At 43.5% G+C, this 21,319-nt stretch overlaps 1 protein-coding gene and 1 pseudogene across 2 annotated transcripts in view; both read right to left on the minus strand.

The window, feature by feature from the left end:
* Positions 1-6,351: 6,351 nt before the first annotated feature.
* Positions 6,352-21,319, minus strand: part of LOC306994531 (cytochrome P450 2K1-like) — an 18,541-nt pseudogene continuing 3,573 nt past the window's right edge. Inside the window, exons 2-9 of the transcript XR_013800699.1 lie at positions 10,842-11,004; positions 9,784-9,933; positions 9,536-9,696; positions 9,262-9,441; positions 8,759-8,900; positions 8,487-8,671; positions 8,266-8,407; positions 6,352-8,149 (exon numbers count right to left, since the gene is read on the minus strand). The product of XR_013800699.1 is annotated as a cytochrome P450 2K1-like (transcript). The remainder of the gene's footprint in view (positions 8,150-8,265; positions 8,408-8,486; positions 8,672-8,758; positions 8,901-9,261; positions 9,442-9,535; positions 9,697-9,783; positions 9,934-10,841; positions 11,005-21,319) is intronic.
* LOC307002885 (cytochrome P450 2K4-like) overlaps positions 11,075-21,319 on the minus strand; it is a gene marked incomplete at both ends in the record, with an annotated part of 13,080 nt that continues 2,835 nt past the window's right edge. The window contains 3 exons of the mRNA XM_079620844.1: positions 11,075-11,364; positions 12,312-12,339; positions 12,657-12,839. Of these exons, the coding sequence (XP_079476970.1) occupies positions 11,075-11,364; positions 12,312-12,339; positions 12,657-12,839 (501 nt within the window). The remainder of the gene's footprint in view (positions 11,365-12,311; positions 12,340-12,656; positions 12,840-21,319) is intronic.

Genomic DNA, 21,319 nt, shown 5'->3' on the forward strand with positions numbered 1-21,319 from the left:
TAGCAACATCAGTGTCAGGACTCTGGATGATTATCTTATTATAAAGTTCACTCCAGGCATGTTTTGCATGAAGTAGGAGCCTTGTGTCAGCTTCTTCATGGTCACAAGTCAAATATTCTACCTCTTTGACAGACATAATGCCATCTTTAAGAGTGAGTTGATGACATACATTTCTGTGTGCCACAAAGATAGCTATGTCTTTTCCAGCAGCTCTAAAGGCACAGTTCTCCATGTCTCAAAGAGAAAGTCTGTCAAGGCTTCTTTATTTTCACCACTGGCTAGAAACTTGGTCCACTGACTTGGAGTCTTCTGCTTGATGCTGTATATTTGCAGTAATTGTTGTCCAGCAACAGCACGTCTTGATCGTTCAGCATTTTTGATGCTCACTGCCGGGTAGCGATCAATGACAAAATCGACCCTTGGACAACTGAACTTTCTACCCATCTTAATGATAAGTTGAAGAAGATCATCAGCAAGCTCACCGAATGTGTCTGGTATATTCTTGAGACTCCTGATCAATGCTCTCACCTGATTTCATTAGAGCTGCCTCACGAAGAAGTCCTATATTAAAGATATGAAGAATACATTATAAACCCAGTTGGCAATAAATTAGCTTGCATAACATTCAATTCAAGTGAGTAAACATACCTGCATTTTCTGTCTCAGACTGCACCAACTTGTCAAGCTGGCGCTTTCTGTTGATTGTGATAAACTGATCAAACATTTTGCAAATTATGCACAATTTAGGCAGAACGTACTGGCTTGTTGATGGCTTTGAAGAAGTGGTTGTTGTGGTAACTTTCATCAAGCTGTACTTGGAACGCAGCCTCTTCGGCGAAACTGTTTCAGAGCCTTCAACCGGGGTTACAAGTCTTTTCAACCGTTCAGTCTTATCTTGACGCTTTAGTGCACAAGTCAAGCGTTTTTTGTCTATAAAACGCCGATAGCAGGCCGGGTGAAACCCTTAATTTGTTGGGACATCAGAGACCGTTTTTTCCAGGAGGGCAACATGTTTGTTAGCAATAGCTAGCTCCGTAGTGTCCGACGTTTTGAGCCATTTCTTTGGCACATTGCTTGATTTTTTCCCATCGGACTTCAGTAAAGGGCTGCGGACATTCCCCGCCATTTTTTCCCGACATGAAGAATACACTTTACGGGTGTTAATCGAGCTTGATCGCTGCTATCAGATGAAGATGCGCTGCTTACGTCCTCCTCCATGTTTATTGTTTACAAGTGCGTAGTGATATTGGCTTGATTTTGGCTCTGACCTACTTACATTTTCGATGCTGATTGGCTGAAAATCTAGCTCAACCGTTGTATATGTCTCAATACGCAGTCAATATAGTGCGCCAATAAATTACACTTTTCTCATTAACTGCAGGATAATGCGTGGAGAACTTTTTGCTTGGATACCTTTTATTAACGTTGAACATATTGAGCAAAAGAAAAAGTAGTGCCCAGTTTGTCGGAACGAAACTGAACGATACAGCTCAAGTACAGCGGCCTACAGGAGCTTGATGCCTATGATCCACTGTGCTGTTTTAACTACGTGACACAGTTCTCTGCAATTTTCCCCAGTGCAGCTAGCATACCACACAATAATCCCATAGGCAAGTATGCTTTCTATAGTACATTGATAAAAAATTCACTAGGAGCTGTGTGGGTAGCTGCGTTTTACACTGTGTTCCCCTAGCGTAAGATATTATGCAGTACGAGAGTACTCTCGTAAGAGACCGTACTCGGTTACTAACGTAACCTCAGTTCTCTCTAGAGAAGGAATGGGTACTGCGTATCTTGCCGTGCCTGCAACACGCTCTGGTTCGCTTCGGCAATGAAAATCAGAGTATATCAGCCTGTCGAGCTATATTTATAGGCCTAGGCCACGCCTGTTTCGGCGGGAGGTGACGTAGTGGGTGCAAAGTGCCCCCATTGGATCTGATGTCACGAGAGGCCTCTCTCGATAGGCTGCTGCAGTTGCCGCAGGACAGCCAATAGGCGCGCGAGCCGTCTTGCTTATGTTTTCATGCTGCTGCAATGCGTTTTGAATTATTTCAAAATTAAGTTCAATTTTTGGCTTCAATATCTCATGGAAAAGAGTTTTTCCCCTAGCGTAAGATATTACGCCGTACTTGTTCCCTCTCTAGAGAGAACCGAGTTTACGTTAGTAACAGAGTACGTTTGTTATGAGAAAAGCTTTAGCATTATTTTAACGCAAATGCCACATTATTTGATATTTTGTGTAATGCAGTGAAATTCAATCTTTTATAATTGTGACTTGTCCAAAATATCCCAAAACTTTTGGGACTGCTGTATGTAATTATGTTAGCTTATAAGTTTTGAAGAAACCTTTAAATATATACAGTAGTCAGGAGACTAGGCTGCAGAGTTGCCAAGTCTGCGGTTTTACCGCCGGCAGCGGTATGGCCAGTAGCCATATCCCCCTGTAGCCCAAGACTGGTTGTACACTGAAGCTAAGCAGGGTTGAACCTGGTTAGTACCTGGATTGGAGACCTCCTGGGAAAACCAGGTTGCTGCTGGAAGAGGTGTTAGTGAGGCCAGCAGGGGGTGCTCACCCTGTGGTCTGTGTGGGTCAAAGAGCACCGTCCTTTGGATGAGACATTAAATTGAGGTCCTGACTCTCAGTGGTCACAAAAAATCCTGTAACCCCGGCATCCTGGCCAAATTTGCCCAGTGGCCTGTAGTAAATGTGATGCTATAGACAAGGTTGTCCAGTAGAGGGCGGCATGGGTTTGTATAAGTTACCTTTTCTCTGAATGCACAGAAGTAGTGGTGGAGTGTCAGTCTGTTATCTGGTGAGACCATAGACATGTATAAAGACTAGATGGCTCAAGGCGGAGTCAGCTGTGTCGTCAACTTGGTGGCCATCTTAGGTCAGGAGACTGCGCTGCTGCTCCCTGCTGCTGTGGACGGAAGGTGAGTGACAAATGCTCGTAACTTGCTGAATTCTTGACGGATTTACAAACGGTTTGGTTTATTACAAACCTTATTAACGTGGCTATGATTTGTGCTGATGCCGATGTTTAAATTGTAGCTTCACGTTTTGAATGTATGCAGTATGCAGTTAAATAGCCGCATCCCTGACGTTTATGACACACCAAACCGTTTGAAAATCGGTTGAAAATTGAGCAAGATATAGTTATTTCAGCACTACATGCACAATAGACTCTAATGTTATAACTGGACGAGCGGACCTGTCCTAAGATGGCCGCCGTGTGACGTCGTCGGGTCCCATTGGCTCTCAGCGCCGGTAAGCCATCTAGCCTTTATACATGTCTATGAGTGAGACGGTGTCGAGAGGCACGTTGTCCGCGCTGCACCTGTTAATAAAGATTCCATTAAGTTATCTCCATGTCTCCATATTTATGATGCACCAACGGATATTACAGGCCTCTGTCCATCATGGCCTCCTAATCATCCCCATATATATATATATATATATATATATATATATATATATATATATATATATATATATATATATATAGACTTCATCACTCTGTCTCCTCTGCACCAATAAGCTGGTGTGTGGTGGGTGTTCTGGCGCACTATGGCTGCCGTCGCATCATCCAGGTGGATGCTGCACATTGGTGGTGGTTGAGGAGATTCCCCCTTTCTATGTAAAGTGCTTTGAGTGCAGAGAAAAGCGCTAGATACATTTAATGAATTATTATTATTACCATTGGGGTATTTTTAAACTGTTGCCACAAAATTCCTCCGTGGGCTAAAGATTTGACATATTGCTTAAATTAAATTTGACTTAAATGTGTGGATTGAAAAATATTGAATTCTATCAATGATAAAACTGTGCTAGATGTTTTGTGAAGGAGGGCCACTGGTAGGGAGCCTTTAATGTGCTTTTCAATTTGCATAACAGTGGCTGTAAAATATGTATTTTAGGTATGTAAATGGCGTTCCCCATATCATAAACACCAAGATGCAGTATTGAAGTTACACTTCAAAAGGGAGCCATTTTTCAGTATAGTTCAAGTTCCGTTTATTTCTCATTAGTATAGATGAGAATATAAGTGAGAAGCAAAATTATATTAACCAAAAAGATAATTTTTTTATAAAAGTGTTTATCTCATTCACATACATTTTTAAAAATGTAATCTTTTTAATTTTTTTACATTTACATTTAATCATTTAGCAGATGCTTTTATCCAAAGCGACTTACAAATGAGGAGAGCAATAGAAGCAGTTAAAGTAACAATAGGACAACAATATGCAAATGCTGTGACCATTCAGTCCAAATATATATACACCTACAGATTTGACAATTCCGTTGGCTAATTACAGGGCCTAACGTTAACCCAACTGATGGAAATAAATAATAACTGAACTTGTAACAGTTTTGTTGCGAAGCACAATATTATGGTGAAATTAGATCTTGTGTTTGTTGAGTTAATCAGAATCACTTTATTCGCCAAATGCATCAGTACTAGACACACAGGAATTTGATATGGCAATCAGTAACACAGAAGCTTAACAAACAAACCGTATATGCGTATAGCTGCATAAAGCATTGCCTAAAAACAATCAAATAAATAAAATAAAAATAAAAAATTCTAAACATAAAACTTTGGACTAATGGGGGGGTGACAGAGGGGGACAGTTTTTTTCCAACAGAGGGAAATGGCTCTTGGAAAAAAAACTGTTGAGATGGCATGAGGTCCTTGTCCTCATCGCCCTGTACCTTCTTCCTGTATCTTCTTCCAGAAGGAAGCAGCCTAAAAATGTCACTTGCTGGATGGGACTGATCAGCAGCAATTTTAGCTGCCCTCTTCCTGACTCTGGCCTCATACAGGTCATTGATTGACAGCTGCCTCTGTCCAGTCAGCCTCTCTGCTGTGCGCACAATGCGCTGCAGTCTGTTCTTCGCCCGGGCCGATGCTGAGGCAAACCATACAGTAATAGATGTTGAAAGAAGGCTTTCGACAGTGGCTCTGTAAAACCTAGACCGAACAGAGCTGGAAACGTTCAGTTTGGTTAACTGCCTTAGGAAAAACATTCCACTGTGAGCCCTCTTAATAATGGAGGAACTGTTTTCTTCCCATTTCAGGTTGTTTGTCATGACAGTGCCTAGGAATTTGAATGACTCCACCTCCTTAACAACAGAGCTCTTGATGGTTAGGGGTGGAAGAGACCTATTAAAGGGGACCTATTATGCCCCTTTTCACAAGATGTAAAATAAGTCTCTGATGTCCCCAGAGTGTGTATGTGAAGTTTTAGCTCAAAATACCCAACAGATAATTTTTTACAGCATGTTTAAATTGTGACTTTTTGGTGCTCAGAAAAACGCACTGTTTTAGTTTGTGCCCTTTAAATGTAAATGCTGCTGCTGCTGCTGCTGCTGCACGGCACAGGGGGCAGAGCAATCTCAGCTCAGAGACTCACGGAATGATGATAATATCAGAAACTCTCAGTAACGGTGTTCATTTCTGAACCCATCCGAATTATGATAAAAAATATACTGGTACATCACACAAAAGATGAAGCGTCAGTTTTACTCCAGAAAATCACAGTAAGAGCTGAGTAAACACAGCATAAGAAGTGCGTAAGTACATAAACTAATTTCTAGAGTTGAGGGAGCATTTTCTTTGAAAACAAAATGAATCCACCTCGTCTTCAGCGGCTGCCTCAGATTTCGGGAGTAAATAGAGAGAGCTATCTGGATTAATACATCCAGCCACACAACACCTATAACGCTTGGGAGACATTCTCGTCAGTGCAGCAATGACGGATGTGTACAACTCGCTGTGAACTATGTTCTATGTTAAAACAGTCTCTGTCAACATTCGTGGGCGGGGCATGTGGCTGTAGTGACGTCACACCAGCCCCACGGCTGAAAACAGGTCGTTGGGAAACACTGCTTATGATTTATGGGGATGGAGTAAGTGGATTTTTATCACTATTGTGGTTGTGTACACACTGCCAACACACATGTATGTCCAAACAGCATGCAAAAGTGAATTTTGCATAATAGGTCCCCTTTAAAACCAAATTATTGTTGTATAAGCATATAAGCATCATAGCAAAAAGGCTAACAAACGTAAGAGTTATAGGCCTACGCACCAATCAACATAAGCCCTTCATTCATGACGGATTCCGTAATTGTAGTGATATGGTTAAATGTGATGTGGTTAAATACCGCCCCCTAGTGGGGAGTTGGGGAAGAATAAAATGGTATATCACGTTTGTCTGACCTGATTTACTTCAGCATAAAATATCGATAAATAGCCATCCTAACACAACAGTAATCATACAGAGAGAACATAGTTTCATACTTTTATCTTTTGCTCATTTCTCCTGTTCTTCTCATCTTTTTTTCCCCTAAATTGGGCATCTGATGGCTTTAACCTTTTCCTGTCCATCTCTTTGTTTATTTGGCACTCGACAATCAACAGATTTCCCATCCCCCCGCCCCAACACTAGCTAAGTTTCCATCCACTTCTCAATCGAATTATTTGAAGTTCGGTAAAAAAACTCATGCGAATAAAGCTGGTGAAAGTGTGTTTCCATCCAATGGCTTTAAAGCGAATAAAAACCTGTGCGTAATTACGTCAAATGCTGTTTTGCGATCAAATTGGTATATCGAATTGATTTGAGACATTTTAAGGTGTTTCCATTCATTTTCGCACTAAATCGCACAACATTCAAAACAAAGTTTTGCTAGACAAAATGCAATTCATTATTTATTCGGCAAATAACGTTTCTATCAGCGTTTATCGCATAAGCCGTATATCGATCAAGATAAAATCCGATGAGACCGAACATATTTCATTTGAGTCGATATTCATGAAATTCAATCGAATTGTACTGTTTCCATAAGGCATTTTTCATTCGATATCACTTAATTCGGATAAAAACGTGTGGATAGCTACTGTCACTCACGAGTCACAACTGACTAAACCAATTCACCTTGGTGTATTAAATCGTTTTGTATGAACCTATTTTTATTAGCATTGAATATTAGCAAAAAGAAAAGAAAGTGTTAGTATTAATGGATCAAGTGTTGCCGAAAAAGATGCGTCTTCAACCGCTTGAAAATGGCTACGGACTCGGGTTGAGTTGGGCAGGGAACAGTCCAAGGCTCAATCCCAATTCACCCCTTGCCCCTACCCCTTGTTCTCGAGTGTACCCCTTGGCCCTTAAAACAGAGTTACAATGGCCAATGGGTTGAAATATTCCCCTACGAAATGGAACAACCCTTCATAAACCCGATACGTCATCAGTCGACGACGATTGCTCTGACGTTATGGAAGCGATGAGGTTTTACAGGATTTCTTCATGACAACGACTGACAACGATACCAATATGCCGTCCTCCACTGTGGCAATCTCTGTCGTATGGGCTGCTGGTAGTGTAAAGAGATAGTAAATGTTTCAATGTGAAATACATGGCTATAATTGACTTATTGACTGTGTTGTGTTTACACGATAACCACGCAATGCCGGACTGATTTATAAAGACATGTGAGAACAAATGCTTTTTACTTTAGTTTAGCTTCATTAACGTACCAGGTAACTAACGTTAGTAGGGAAGCAAGCAATACTGTCTGCCTGGTTACCGAGGCAACATGCTAGCGCTGAATTAGCGATCTCTTTTTTATGATTGTTTTGAAGAAAACCACCATATTAGGAAATACTTACATTTGTGACTTTCTTTCACCGTTCAGCCCTACCCCTTCACCCTACCCCTCTATCGCAAAAAGAATCAGGACACAGACGTGAATGCGCAAAACGGAGGGTTAGGGCCAAGGGGTAGGGGCAAAAATTAACAAACACAATATGCACCTGCTACTCAAGATGTTTTATGCAATAAAAAGAGTCAGAAGTGATTTTGGTTTGTTGAGTTATTCGCATACATTTTGTGAATTTAATCATTCCAGTTCTTATTTAAACTGAGGTAAAATGTAATGTTTCTGTTTTGATTGTCCAGTATCAGGAGCGTCTGATCGCACACAGCTTGTGTGGGGACGGATTCAACGTGATTCCGACTATTCCTTTGAGATCCAGATCATCTACAGACACTCCAGGTGGAGTTGTGAAGCGGAAGCTCTGAAGGAGGGAAGTGAAGAACAGGAAGAGCTCCATCCTGGCCAAACTCTCTCCCAAACAAACCCTTCGGCCTGAGAGAGAGAGAGAGAGAGAGGGGGGGGGGGGGGGGGGGGGCTGTTTTAAATTCCAAATTAAATGTTTATTTCTCCAAAACACTGGGTGTTTAGACTTAGAGTTGAGTGTATACCTGCAGAAAAGGGCATGAAAGCATCTCTCTTGACAAACTGGCCCTTCTCATCTAGGAAGTGTTCTGGGTAAAAGCTGTTCGGTTTCTCCCATTCGCTTGGATCCTTCAAAACAGACGTCAGCAGAGGAACTACAGTGGTACCCTAGAAAATGGAGAAAAGACAATGTTCAAGATGCACATGGTATCTTTTATAGGCCTAAATATTTATTCTTCTGACTGACCTTCTTGATGAAGTATCCATTGAAGTGAACATCACAGCTGGTCTTATGCGGCAGACTCAAGGGAACAATATTAGCCAGTCTCTGGGTTTCATGAATCACAGCGTCTGTATACGGTAATTTCTTTCTATCTTCAACCACTGGCTTACGTCCACCGATCACTCTGTCAATCTCCTCATGAACTTGATCTGCACAAAAATGCAACACACATTTGTTCTCATAGACAACATTAAACTCATTGAGGAAAAACTCTTGGCATTACGGTCTTTTTTTACCCTGTATATGAGGGTATTTGGCCATGAGCATCAAACCCCAGCGCAGAGTCGTTCCTGTCGTGTCAGTACCAGCAGAAAACAGATTTCCCACCGTCACAATAAGATTCTCCTGGTGAAAGTACGAGTCCTCCTTACAGGATTGCTGACAAGCAAAAATACATTCAAAATGCTCAATTAAACATCTAATAATTAGAAAACTTAAACATCAAAATTAATGTTGTTGTATTTTATGAACCAAAATCCAAAATTACATACAAACTTCAAACAATACAAACTCTGGAGAAAAAGAAACAAAGCAGTTTTAATTGTTAGTTCATCTTAAATTAACTAATGTTTACAAAAGAAACATTTTGTGTTCGCCAAATATATTTAGTTTTAGCATATTTTGTGCATATTTAATATTCATTTAATAACTATGCCTAATAATTAAATAAATAATTGTGTTTAAATATCAAAACTGATGATTACTTTTTAGTTCCTATGGAACAAGGTGATTTCTGTACCTCGTCGCTCTGTTTGCGGATGAGAAAGGAGTCGACAAACCCTCTGCGGTCGTGTGGATTCAGAGTCTCCAGCAGTCCAGTGATCAACCTCGTCATTTCTGCTCTATTTCTCAACGCATTTCTTACAGCAATCCTTTTACTGTTGAGGAACGGACCCAACCACGGAAATATATTATAAAGCTGCAAGTACACACAGAGAAAAAAAAATGCAAGTATTAATATGTTTTTTAAAAATTAAGTCACCAAAAACATACAGTAAAACATACTTCCATACCATCATAGAAGCCGATCCCAAAACCCGAACATTTTCATTTGCCCTGTCGACCATATCTGTGAATCGTGGGTCTGTGTATTCAAATCTGCTGCCGTACACAATAGCTGAGATGATGTTTGACACAGCGTAGTTCACAGGCTGTGTTGTGTCGAAGGGTTTCCCTGTGAAGAAAAAGCAAATGTCTCTCAACGGATCCTTTAAACTAAGAGCATGATTGCAGATGTCCATAAATGTGTTTAAGCTTGTACCTTCAAACTTATCAAACTCTCCTTTCAGAAACTGAATTTCCTCTATGATTTTCTCTTCACTTCCTCTCTTGCCCATCCCGAAGTCCCGCAGGTTGCTGAGAGCGAAGCGTCGCATCTCTCTCCAGTTCTCTCCATTGGAAAAGAGGATTCCTGATCAACACAGAGAACCAACTGACTGTGAGACTCAATAACAACACAAGCAGAAAATGATTACTTTGTAAGTTAAACATACATTAACCTTAGACATTTGGGACTTATACAGTCTCAGCTTGCATGTACACATTATGTCAGGTTAATAAGTGACAAGTCATTTCACCACTGACTACACTGTAAAATCCAACAGTTGTTCTAACTACAGCCGGGTGCACACTGCGATTTATAATATTCCATTACGATTGTTGTCTGTCAGACTGTACGAACATGATCATCGCTGTAAGCCATTTCACACTGTAAGATCTCAGGATCACACTCGGGATTGAAATGGTGGCTACAAAGAAATCTCTAATGTTAATTTTGGTCATGGCTTGTCTTGATAAATGAAGACAATTTGACGGTCGTCGTAGGAGAAGTCACACTGTTGGACTGTGATTCAAATCTTCTGACACCGCCAGAATTTTGTCAAAAAACTCTCATTAACCGGCTGTTGTTTAAGGCAATCTGTTTGCATTCTTTTTAAAGCAAGTCAATCTAATTAGATTTTACAGTGCAGTTATGAATTTATGCTACTTAAAAATTTTAAATACTATTTTGTCACCAAATATTGCTGGGAATCCACATTGATTAAAGACATAGCACACATTTTCAAGCCAACAAAAAAGTATTTTTAGGTTTTTCATGGTTAAAGTAAGTTGTTCACCACCAAATGTTTTGTTCTTATTTATTATGAACTCATATTAGTGTCAAATATAAAGAAAATAATTGTTTACTTCAGTAGTTAAACCCAATTACATTAGCTTGGAGAGGCCACGAGGAACTGAAATGATATGCATGTTTGCTTTTCAACATGTCTAGCATTTACAGTTTGTTCTGTAGATTAAGAAAACAACAAAGAATCCTACCATGTTCATCATTCATTATCCTGAAACCAGGTTCAATTTTTCTGTCGCCGAACTCTTCTGCATAGTTCACGAGAGCTTCTTTGACAGTTTTGTACCCAATTAAGACCACAGTTTTTCTGGGACCCAAAAACACTTGGAATATGTTTCCGTAGGTTTTGGACAGCTGGAGGACACAGAGAAAGACATTTGCAAACAAATCTTAAAATTATGGACAACTATTGATCTTAAATGTATCAAGTTCTCACCTCAACAAAGGTGTCAGAGGGTCTCTTGAGGTCAAGGGTCAGCAGGTTCCCCAGCAGCGGCAGAGGTTTGGGTCCCGGTGGCTCTTTCCCCTCTTTCTGAGATCTGGATCCAGAGGAAAGCAAATACAAAACCAGAAGCAACAGCAAAGCACCCAGTAATGTACCTGTGCTGAGAAACTGCAGAAGTGACTCGATTACAGCCATTTTCTCTCTAAGCTTCTGAACTGATGCACTCGCAGATTTATAGCCGATATGTAAGGGAGGGACCTTGTGTGATCCTACAGAAATTGCAAAAATCCATGAGAATAGAGGGTTGGTGAGGTTACATCAGCAGCATGTATGTGACACCCTGTGGTGAATCATTAATTGACCATTTTTAGCTTGTTAAGACAACACAGGAACATTATTCAAGCAATAAAGCCTTAAAATAAAATAAAAATCTGGTTTAACACAATCTTTGCTCCAATATTATTTAATTTACATCATTAAAGCATCCCTTTTGGTTTATATATTATGCACTAAATATTGTTGTATTGTCTACTTTCCCAACAATGCACAGCAAAGCAGGTCTGAACTGACACACAGAGACACTGCAAACTTTATCAAACTTCAAACTAGCACAATATACACTATATTTCCAAAAGTTTTGTGACGTTTGCCTTTACATGCACATGAACATCCCATTCTTAATCCATTTGGTTTAATATGGAGTTGGTTGGTTTATTACACAGCTGAATATATTGTGCTATGTAATCCTTAGGTGAATTTTATCCATCTTGTTAATGAATGATTAAGGGGTTTGAAAGAAAGAGGCTCGGCAGAGGTGGCTTGTGTGGATTAGCTTGTAGCCTAGCCCATAGGCCAGCTCTCTTTCACCGCTTTTGCCTCCTTTTCCTCTGCTATCTATGTCGCCTTTCCACCGGGATGGCAACATAAAAGCATCTCATTCCCCTTCTCAGGAAACCGGATTGCATATGCAACCTGAGACATTCCCTTTTAAAGTGGAACTTTGACGCTGCGTCTTGGTGTAGATGCCATGAGGAACCAATACCAACAAATGCCATGTTGAAGGAATGCCTGCCTATCTGAGCTGCGATTATGCACAAACATGACACTAAATGACTCTACAGGCCTAGACTAGAGTCAGGAGTGCGTCAACCTTAAGGGTGCATCCTATGTGACTTGTATAGGCACTATTCCCTAAGGTTCTAAGAAAAAAACGTACTTCCTGTTTCTGTAGGGCAGGCCTCAGCCTAGAACCCCAAGAGCAGAGCTCCAGGAGAATACACAACATAGCCTTGGCAATATCCCCTGAAATGCTCTTAGGGAGCAGTCTACCAAAGTCTACTACAGTATGTGAGGTCCTGAAAACCTCAGTAATCGATACTTTCAGACTGAAATACTGAGAAAGACCCCAGATCAGTTAACAGCTACTCGTTTCTCTAAGATGCAGTCAAAGCTCAACCTTTAGTATTGCCAACCTTTAATTTTTTCTAACAAAATGTGTAATAAGGAGTACATGATAAGTCCAGCCTCAGAGTGGTGCAATTTACCGACCATTTCAGGAGACAATCCCTGAGAGAGAGAGAGAGAGAGAGAGAGAGAGAGAGAGAGAGACCTGCAGAAAAGGGCATGAAAGCATCAAACCCCGGCGCAGAGTCGATCCTGTCGTGTCAGTACCAGTGACAAACAGATTTGTCACAGTCATCATTAGATTCTCCTTGTGAAAGTATAAGTCGTTCTTACAGGATTGCTGACGAGCAAAAATACATTCAAAATACTCAATTAAACTTGTAATAATTAGAAAACTGAAACTGAACTGAAATTAATGTAGTACTATTTTAAGAGCCAAAATCCAATAGGAAATGCAAACGTTGGAGGAAACAAACAGAAAAGGTGTTTTTTTCTTTTTTTTCTGAACAGTTAATACTTTTGACATGATGCAAGAAGGATTGAAAAAAATCAAGAGATTTTACTAATAGAACTACCAATCTCTATGTAAAAATAAAATAATGATGCTGCCATGTTTAATACTCAAAATCTCAGGTGAAAATTGTCATTTTTACCACCCTCTACAAAATAGGGGATTACTAATATTGTGTAATTATTCATATACACACACACACACACACACACACACACACACACACACAGAGAGACATGTATGTATACATGTATGTCACGTCCAGTTGAAGCAGAGATTAAAAGAGCAAGATCTAATTGCAGCAGTCTCTATTTATAAACATACTCAAATACACTGAACAGAATTTTGTTTTTGCCCCCATTTTGCATTAGCTGAACTCAAAGATCTAAGACTTTTTCTATGTACACAAAAGGCCAATTTCTCTCAAATATTGTTCACAAATCTGTCTAAATCTGTGTTAGTGAGCACTTCTTCTTTGCTGAGATAATCCATCCACCTCACAGGTGTGGCATATAAAAATGCTGATTAGACAGCATGATTATTGCACAGGTGTGCCTTATGCTGGCCACAATAAAAGGCCACTCTAAAATGTGCAGTTTTACTGTATTGGGGGGATCCGTGAGGGTCCGAAAACCAGTCAGTATCTGGTGTGACCACCATTTGCCTCACGCAGTGCAACACATCTTCTTCGCATAGACTTGATCAGGTTGTTAATTGTGGCCTGTGGATTGGTCCACTCCTCTTCAATAGCTGTGCAAATGTCACGAGGTGACAAAGCATATGGAACTTAATTCCGCCGAAGTAGTGTTTCCGGTGGGAAACTTTTGGGTGAAACTCCATCCCCAGGTCTGTGGATGCGTCTGTTGCCATGACAACCCCAAATGACAGATTGGTGACAGGTGTGGGGAATTTACTCTGAGAGTTTGGAAGGAGCCCCGTCAGCATTTGAGAGGATAAAAAGCACGAGACAGAGTCAGAAGGGTGTGGTCTTTCTTCCCCGGGAGGAGTCGTTTTATTGGGCGGTTGCAGTTATTGGAATACTGGTGAATGAACAGGAGAGTGCTGGCTTAATGAGGGACTTGAGGACAACGGAGGAAGAGTGAAATATCCCGTTTGCACTAGAGAGGAGCTAAGTAACTGAGAACTGAGTCTCGTAATTGCATGCATTTGACACTGAATTGGATGTGGCTTGGAGTGTTGGATCACGATCATAAATGTCACTGAGTGGATTGTATTGATTCATTACCGATCTCTTATCTCCCCCTCCATTGAGAAATGGTGATGTGAACTCTGCCCGTGTATGTGAAGAAAAACCTCCCAAAATATTATCTGCAGTATTGATGATCACGGTCCCCTCGCACAGAGACCCAAGGGTGAGTGCTGGCTTTAAATTGCACCTTGTGAAGTGAGTTTGCAGTGCCTAAGATTGACGTTTCCCCCACCTTATATGCTTGAAATGGAATTGCTGTGTGTGTGCAAGATACATTCCCTTTTTGCCGTGCACTCTCCCTGTGTTATGCTGGTCTACTGTCAAAAGTGACATTAATCTATTCTACCTGTTGGATGTTGAAGAATTATCATCTTGGATTGGAATTAACTCCTCTGTTTGCGCTGATAGGAGAGGAGATGCCCTGTTGTAATGTTCACTGCCTGTCTCAGTAAAAGCTTCGTGCAGCCTGTCAAATTGGAGTCTGCTGTATTCTCGTAGTCCACCCATACTGGGGGAAGTGACTGTCCCCCTGCCCTGAATGTGAGGTTGGCCCGCCTTGTCTGAAATGTTCACTTTGTCTGTGTCAGAAAAAGACCTGTTTAGCCTGTTTGACTTGAGTCTGCGGTATCCCCGCAGCCCATCTGCATTATGAGAAGTGTCCGTTCCTTCCAACGCCTGTGAACTGTGTCTGAAGCGTCTATTCTGTCTGTCTCAGTAGAAGCCCCGTGCAGCCTGTCGACTTCGAGTCTACTGTATCCTGGTAGCCCACCCGTACTGGGAGAAGTGACTGTCCCTCTGTCTCGAATGTGAGGTTGGCGCGCCCTGTCTGAAATACCTACTCTGTCTGCATCAGAAGAAGTCCCGTTCAGCCTGTTTGACTTGAGTCTGCTGTATCTCCGCAGCCCATCTGTATTGTGAGAAGTGTTCATTCCCCTCAACGCATGTAAACTGTATGCTTTGTCCGAAGCACGTATTCTGTCTGTCTCAGCAGGAGCCCCGTGCAGCCTGTCGACTTCGAGTCTGCTGTATCCTCATAGCCCACCTGTGTTGGGAGAAGTGACTGTCCCTCTGTCACGGACGTAAGGTTGACGCGCTCTGTCTGGAACACCCATTCTGTCTGTGTCGGAAGAAGCCCCGTCCAGCCCGTTGACTTCGAGTCTGCCGTACCCCTGCAACTCATCTGTGTTGTGAGCAGTGTTCGTTCCTTCCAGTGCATGTGTACTGTATGCTTTGCCTGAAGCACCTATTCTGTCTGTCCCAGTAGAAGCCTCGTGCAGCCTGTCGCCTTCGAGCCTGCTGCATCCGTATAGTCACCTGTGCTGGGAGAAGCGGCTGTCCTTCTGTCACGAACGTGAGGCTGGCACCCTCTGTCTGGAATATCCACCCTGTCTGTGTCAGAAGAAGCCCCGTTTAGCTGTCGGCGTTGGGTCCGTGACCACTTTGGAACCCCCTCGCTCTGGAGCAGCGTCCGCGGAAGACTCCCCTAGCCACCCCCCGTAAGACCGGGTCCCCTCCGGACACGTACTTGACTGATATTCCTCTGCCCCAACGCCCATACCTGTGAAGGAGGGAAGGTTGAAATGATTTACTTACCAGAGGAGACTTACCGGACTGCTCGCTCGTGGACCGTACGCCCACCCCTGTGAAGGAAGGTTGGAAGTATCTGCTTACCAGAAGAGACTTACCGGACTGTTCGTTCGTCGACTGCACCCCCACCTGTGAAGGAAGGTTAGAATTATCTACTTACCAGAGAAGACTTACCGGACCGTTCATTTGCCCACCGCCCCCACCTGTGCGCTGGTCATCTGCTGCAGGGTCTGTACTGGGGAAGAGGGCGGGAGAGTCCCCAGTCACTGCACCGTCCACCCCCGATCCCTGAGGGCAACAAGGGAGAAGATTTTAGATTAGGGTTTCCAATTTGCTTTTACTTCAAAATAAAACTTGTTAATTTTATTCTCTGTCTCTGACTCTTCCCTCTGACACGTTCCTCGAGGTGGTCCTGGTTCAGGGGTGGGTGCAGTCTAGCTTGGCCCACCCGACCTGTGACACAAAGTTATTGGCAGGACCTGGAACACGCTGTCGTATACGCCTATCCAGAGCATCCCAAACATGCTCAATGGGTGACATGTCCGGTGAGTATGCTGGCCATGCAAGAACTGGGATGTTTTCAGCTTCCAGGAATTGTGTACAGATCCTTGCAACATGGGGCCGTGCATTATCATGTGCAACATGAGGTGGTGGTCGTGGAAGAATGGCACAACAATGGGCCTCAGGATCTCGTCACGGTATCTCTGTGCTTTTCAAAATGTCATCAATAAAATGCACCTGTGTTCATTGTCCATAACAAACGCCTGCCCATACCGTAACCCCACCACCACCATGGGCCACTCGATGCACAACGTTGACATCAGCAAACCGCTCACCCACGTGACGCCATACACTCTGTCTGCCATCTGCCCTGTACAGTGAAAACCGGGATTCCAAGTGCCAGAACCATCGAATGTGAGCATTTGCCCACTCAAGTCGGTTACGACGACGAATTGCAGTCAGGCCGAGACCCGATGAGGACGATGAGCAAGCAGATGAGCTTCCCTGAGACCGATTGTTGCAGCAGCTGTCCGGGTGGCTGGTCTCAGACGATCTTGGAGGTGAAGATGCTGGATGTGGAGGTCCTGGCTGGTGTGGTTACACGTGGTCTGCGGTTGTGAGGCCGGTTGGATGTACTGCCAAATTCTCTGAAACGCCGTTGGAGACGGCTTATGGTAGAGAAATGAACATTCAATTCATGGGCAACAACTCTGGTGGACATTTCAGCAGTCAGCATGCCGATTGCACGCTCCCTCAAAACTTGCAACATCTGTAGCATTGTGCTGTGTGATAAAACTGCACATTTTAGGCCTTGTCCACACGAACACGGGTATTTTTATAACCGTGACTTTTTTTACGCGGTTCACCCGTTCGTCCACACGGAAACGCAGTATCAGGTCACTGAAACCGAACATTTTTGAAAACCCCTGCCAGGGTGAGGATTTTCAGAAACGGCGGTTGCAGTGTTGTCGTGTAGACAGTAAAACCGGAGTTTTTGCCTTGCGACGTCAAAGTGTGCGCCGCTGACGGCTTCTGATTGGCCAGTGTGGCTTTACGGTTAGGGTTATATCGCCGCCTGCTGGTGGGGAATGCGCTTGACGGCGCTTGATAGCGTGTTTTTGCGTTTTCATGTAGACAGAGATTTTTAAAAAACGCAGGAGGAAAAACTCCGGTTATAAAAATACCTGTGTCCGTGTGGATATGGCCTTAGAGTGGCTTTTTATTGTGGATATTGTGGATGTGCAATTATCATGCTGTCTAATCAGCATCTTGATATACCACACCTGTGAGGTTGATGGATTATCTCGGCAAAGGAGAAGTGCTTACTTAACACAGATTTAGGCCACATTTACACATAGCCGGGTATTTAGAGAAACGTTTTCCCATCGTGTAAACGGGGCCTTAGACAGATTTGTGAACAATATTTGAGAGAAATAGGCCTTTTGTGAACAGAAAAAGTCTTAGATCTTTGAGTTCAGCTCATGAAAAATGGGGGCAAATACAAAAGTGTTGCGTTTATAATTTTGTTCAGTGTAAAACAATGATACTCAGATATTAAAAAAACCCACAAAGAACAACCAACTATTATTGATGAAGATGGAACAAATCCTAACAGAAAACAGGCTCAGTAGATACAAACCAAAGCAATGAAACGAGAAAAAGGTGCAGTGCATCTATATATTAATTACAGGGACGTGTGTGTGTGTGTGTGTGTGTTATTCGCATATCTCTCGAAACATTAGTCCGATGGATTTCAAACTTGACAGGTGTCTTGCTACGGGCACGAGTAAGTGCAGTGCCAAGTTTGACGTTGTTTGGATTAGAAATGCAAAAGATATCGGTAAATATCTGTAAAAGAAGCACACATTGGCTTTTTGCCGCTTTTGCCGCTTTTGCCGCTCTAGCCGCCGGCCACTCCCCCTCTCACACTGCACACGGAAATTAGCTGATGGTCAATAAAATGCAGCTCATAACTGTTGCTTTCGGTGACGTGAACTCCATTAAATCTGCATATAGCGCGGCAATTGAAGATCGGATTTAAATCAGTTTTGTGAAAACACATTTATGTGACCAAGTGTAAATGGAATCGTTTTTTATAAATCAGATAGCTATCCGATCTGAGAAAACCCATGAGGTGTAAACAGCCCCTTTATTTTGGTGCATTTTACGTTATCGCTGTGTAATAGTAGCCTTTGCTATTCACCAATTAAACATTTTCTATTCAATGCGTTCACAGTCTCTTTCACGGCCATCATTTGTAGTGGCCTATTCACAAACTGTTTGCTCAAGCGTAGCGTTTTCTCTGAGTTCACCGTGTAGCCTGCTCCCTCAATCGTGTAGTTCAATTTTCCATATTGTATGTCATTATGTCAGCATCAGTATTTGCTTTCTACCATGCACAAATAAAAATGTCACTGAACTTTTACTGTGTAATTGTAACAATGAGCACTAAAACACACTGAACCAACAATTAGTAAAAACACACACAAAAACTGACTTTGCACGGGCACTTTAGACTAGTTAATCAAACAACAAAACAAGTAACAAAAGCTAACATAGGAAACAGAACAGAAAAAAGTACAAAACCAATAAGAATACAACTGAAACTCAATATGACAATATATACAAACAATATGTGATAGTAACAATTTACAATAAGGTCCCAATAGTTGATGTTAGTTAGTTAGCATTAACATGAACTATCCATGAGCCATACCTTTGTAAGATAAAGTATTCTTTTTTTTTAATGTAAGCCCTGGACGACTTTCAAATCTTAACCGATTTTTAAACTGTGGGAGACCACAGACAAGGGCAGTTTCAACCGATTTTTAGCATTATAATCATCCAAATGCACACACTCGAATATTCGTCCCAGACCGCGAGACCACAAATCTGTCGAATGTAGTAACATTTTCACAGTGAGACGATATCTCATGGATCAAACGTGACTTGAGAAGAAAAGAAGAAAAAAAAAATCGACAATCGACGTCGTCAGATCAATCAAGAGTCATGAGAAGACGTTTGATATTTACGATTTGTGGGGGCTCCGACTGTAACGCCGGTGCGGCTGAAGCAGAGATGAGGCAGGATCCAAATGCAGCACACGCTTTATTTTACAGACTAACTCAAACACTAGAAACTATACAGGACAACGGTACTCGGGAACAGGAACAACCAACATCGACGTTAACAGTTAAACATTAAACAAGAACTCACAAGGACGAGGCAGAAACACAGGTCTTAAATAATCAGAGACAAACGAGCTAAACAGGATAACAAGGGGGAGTGGGAAATGAGAGACACCTGGGATAACTAATAGACAAGACTGGGAAACACTAAACATGACAGGGAACCACAAAGCATGACATAGCCCCCCCCACAAAGGAGCGGCTTCCAGACGCTCCAAACACGAACCAGGCGGGGGGCAGAGCAAAGGCGATCCTGGGGGAGGGACGGAGGGCCAGGCCCGTGCAGGGGAACGGGACTAGGACACAGGCAAGGAGGGCCTGGGCCATGGAGCGTGGGCGACCAGGGCGGAGCAGGACGTACCGGTGACCACGGCGGAGCAGACTCAGACGGGGACCTGGGCGGAGCAGACACAGACGGGGACCTGGGCGGAGCAGACACAGACGGGGACCTGGGCGGAGCAGACACAGACGGGGATCTGGACGGAGCAGACACAGATGGGAGCACAGGACTGGACAGGACCAATGACATAAGCTCAGGCGGACGTGCAAAGGTCCATGTAGGCGCCGCCTCCATGTCCCTCACAGGGTACCTACGGCCCCCCCCCAAAAAATACTTGGGGTAATCTAAGGCTAAGACCTCCAGGCTGGGAACCGCCACTGGAAAAGGCTCCCGAAGCTTGAGAGGCGCAGGTAAGGCGAGGCGCAGAGGCGGGGCCGGCAGGGCGAGGCGCAGCGGCGGGGCCGGCAGGGCGAGGCGCAGCGGCGGGGCCGGCAGGGCGAGGCGCAGCGGCGGGGCCGGCAGGGCGAGGCGCAGTGGCGGGGCCGGCAGGGCGAGGCGCAGTGGCGGGGTAGGGAGTGGAGTCTGGGAACGCCCTCCGGAGCCTGGCGAGCCAAACGAGTCCTTCTCCTTCTGCGACGACGCTTCACTGGGCTTGATTCATTACTGGACACGACACTTGACTCACTCGATTCACTCGATTCACTTGATTCACTCGACTCACTTGATTCACTCGATTCACTCGACTCACTCGATTTGCCGAGGCTGACGTGAAACTCTGGTTCGTCGAGCGCGGTCTCGGCTGGGTTGATATGAAGTGCGGGTTCGGCTCGGCAGACGTGAAGCGCGGGTTCGGCTGGGCAGACGTGAAGCGCGGGTACGGCTGGGCAGACGTGAAGCGCGGGTTCGGCTGGGCAGACGTGAAGCGCGGGTTCGGCTGGGCAGACGTGAAGCGCGGGTTCGGCGCTCATAGAAAGAGCCCACTCGACATACTGGATCAGAGTCACGGAAGGATCAGGTCCGAGCATCTGTGACCGAAGTGGTTCTGATAATCCCCCGTGGAAGAATATCTTCAAGCACTGGGTGCTCATTTGCGCGAGAGGCGCCAGTTTCATGCACTCCGCGACGTACTCCTCTATGGAGCGATTCTCCTGATGGAGACGGAGAATCTGCACGTCTGGATTCCAGAAAGGCATGGCTGCTGGATCACGATGTGGTGAGTTCTTCTGTAACGCCGGTGCGGCTGAAGCAGAGATGAGGCAGGATCCAAATGCAGCACACGCTTTATTTACCAGACTAACTCAAACACTAGAAACTATACAGGACAACGGTACTCGGGAACAGGAACAACCAACATCGACGTTAACAGTTAAACATAAAACAAGAACTCACAAGGACGGGGCAGAAACACAGGTCTTAAATAATCAGAGACAAACGAGCTAAACAGGATAACAAGGGGGAGTGGGAAATGAGAGACACCTGGGATAACTAATAGACAAGACAGGGAAACACTAAACATGACAGGGAACCACAAAGCATGACACCG

The sequence above is a fragment of the Phoxinus phoxinus genome (assembly GCF_949152265.1).
Source record: "Phoxinus phoxinus genome assembly, chromosome: 1".
NCBI lineage: Eukaryota > Metazoa > Chordata > Actinopteri > Cypriniformes > Leuciscidae > Phoxinus > Phoxinus phoxinus.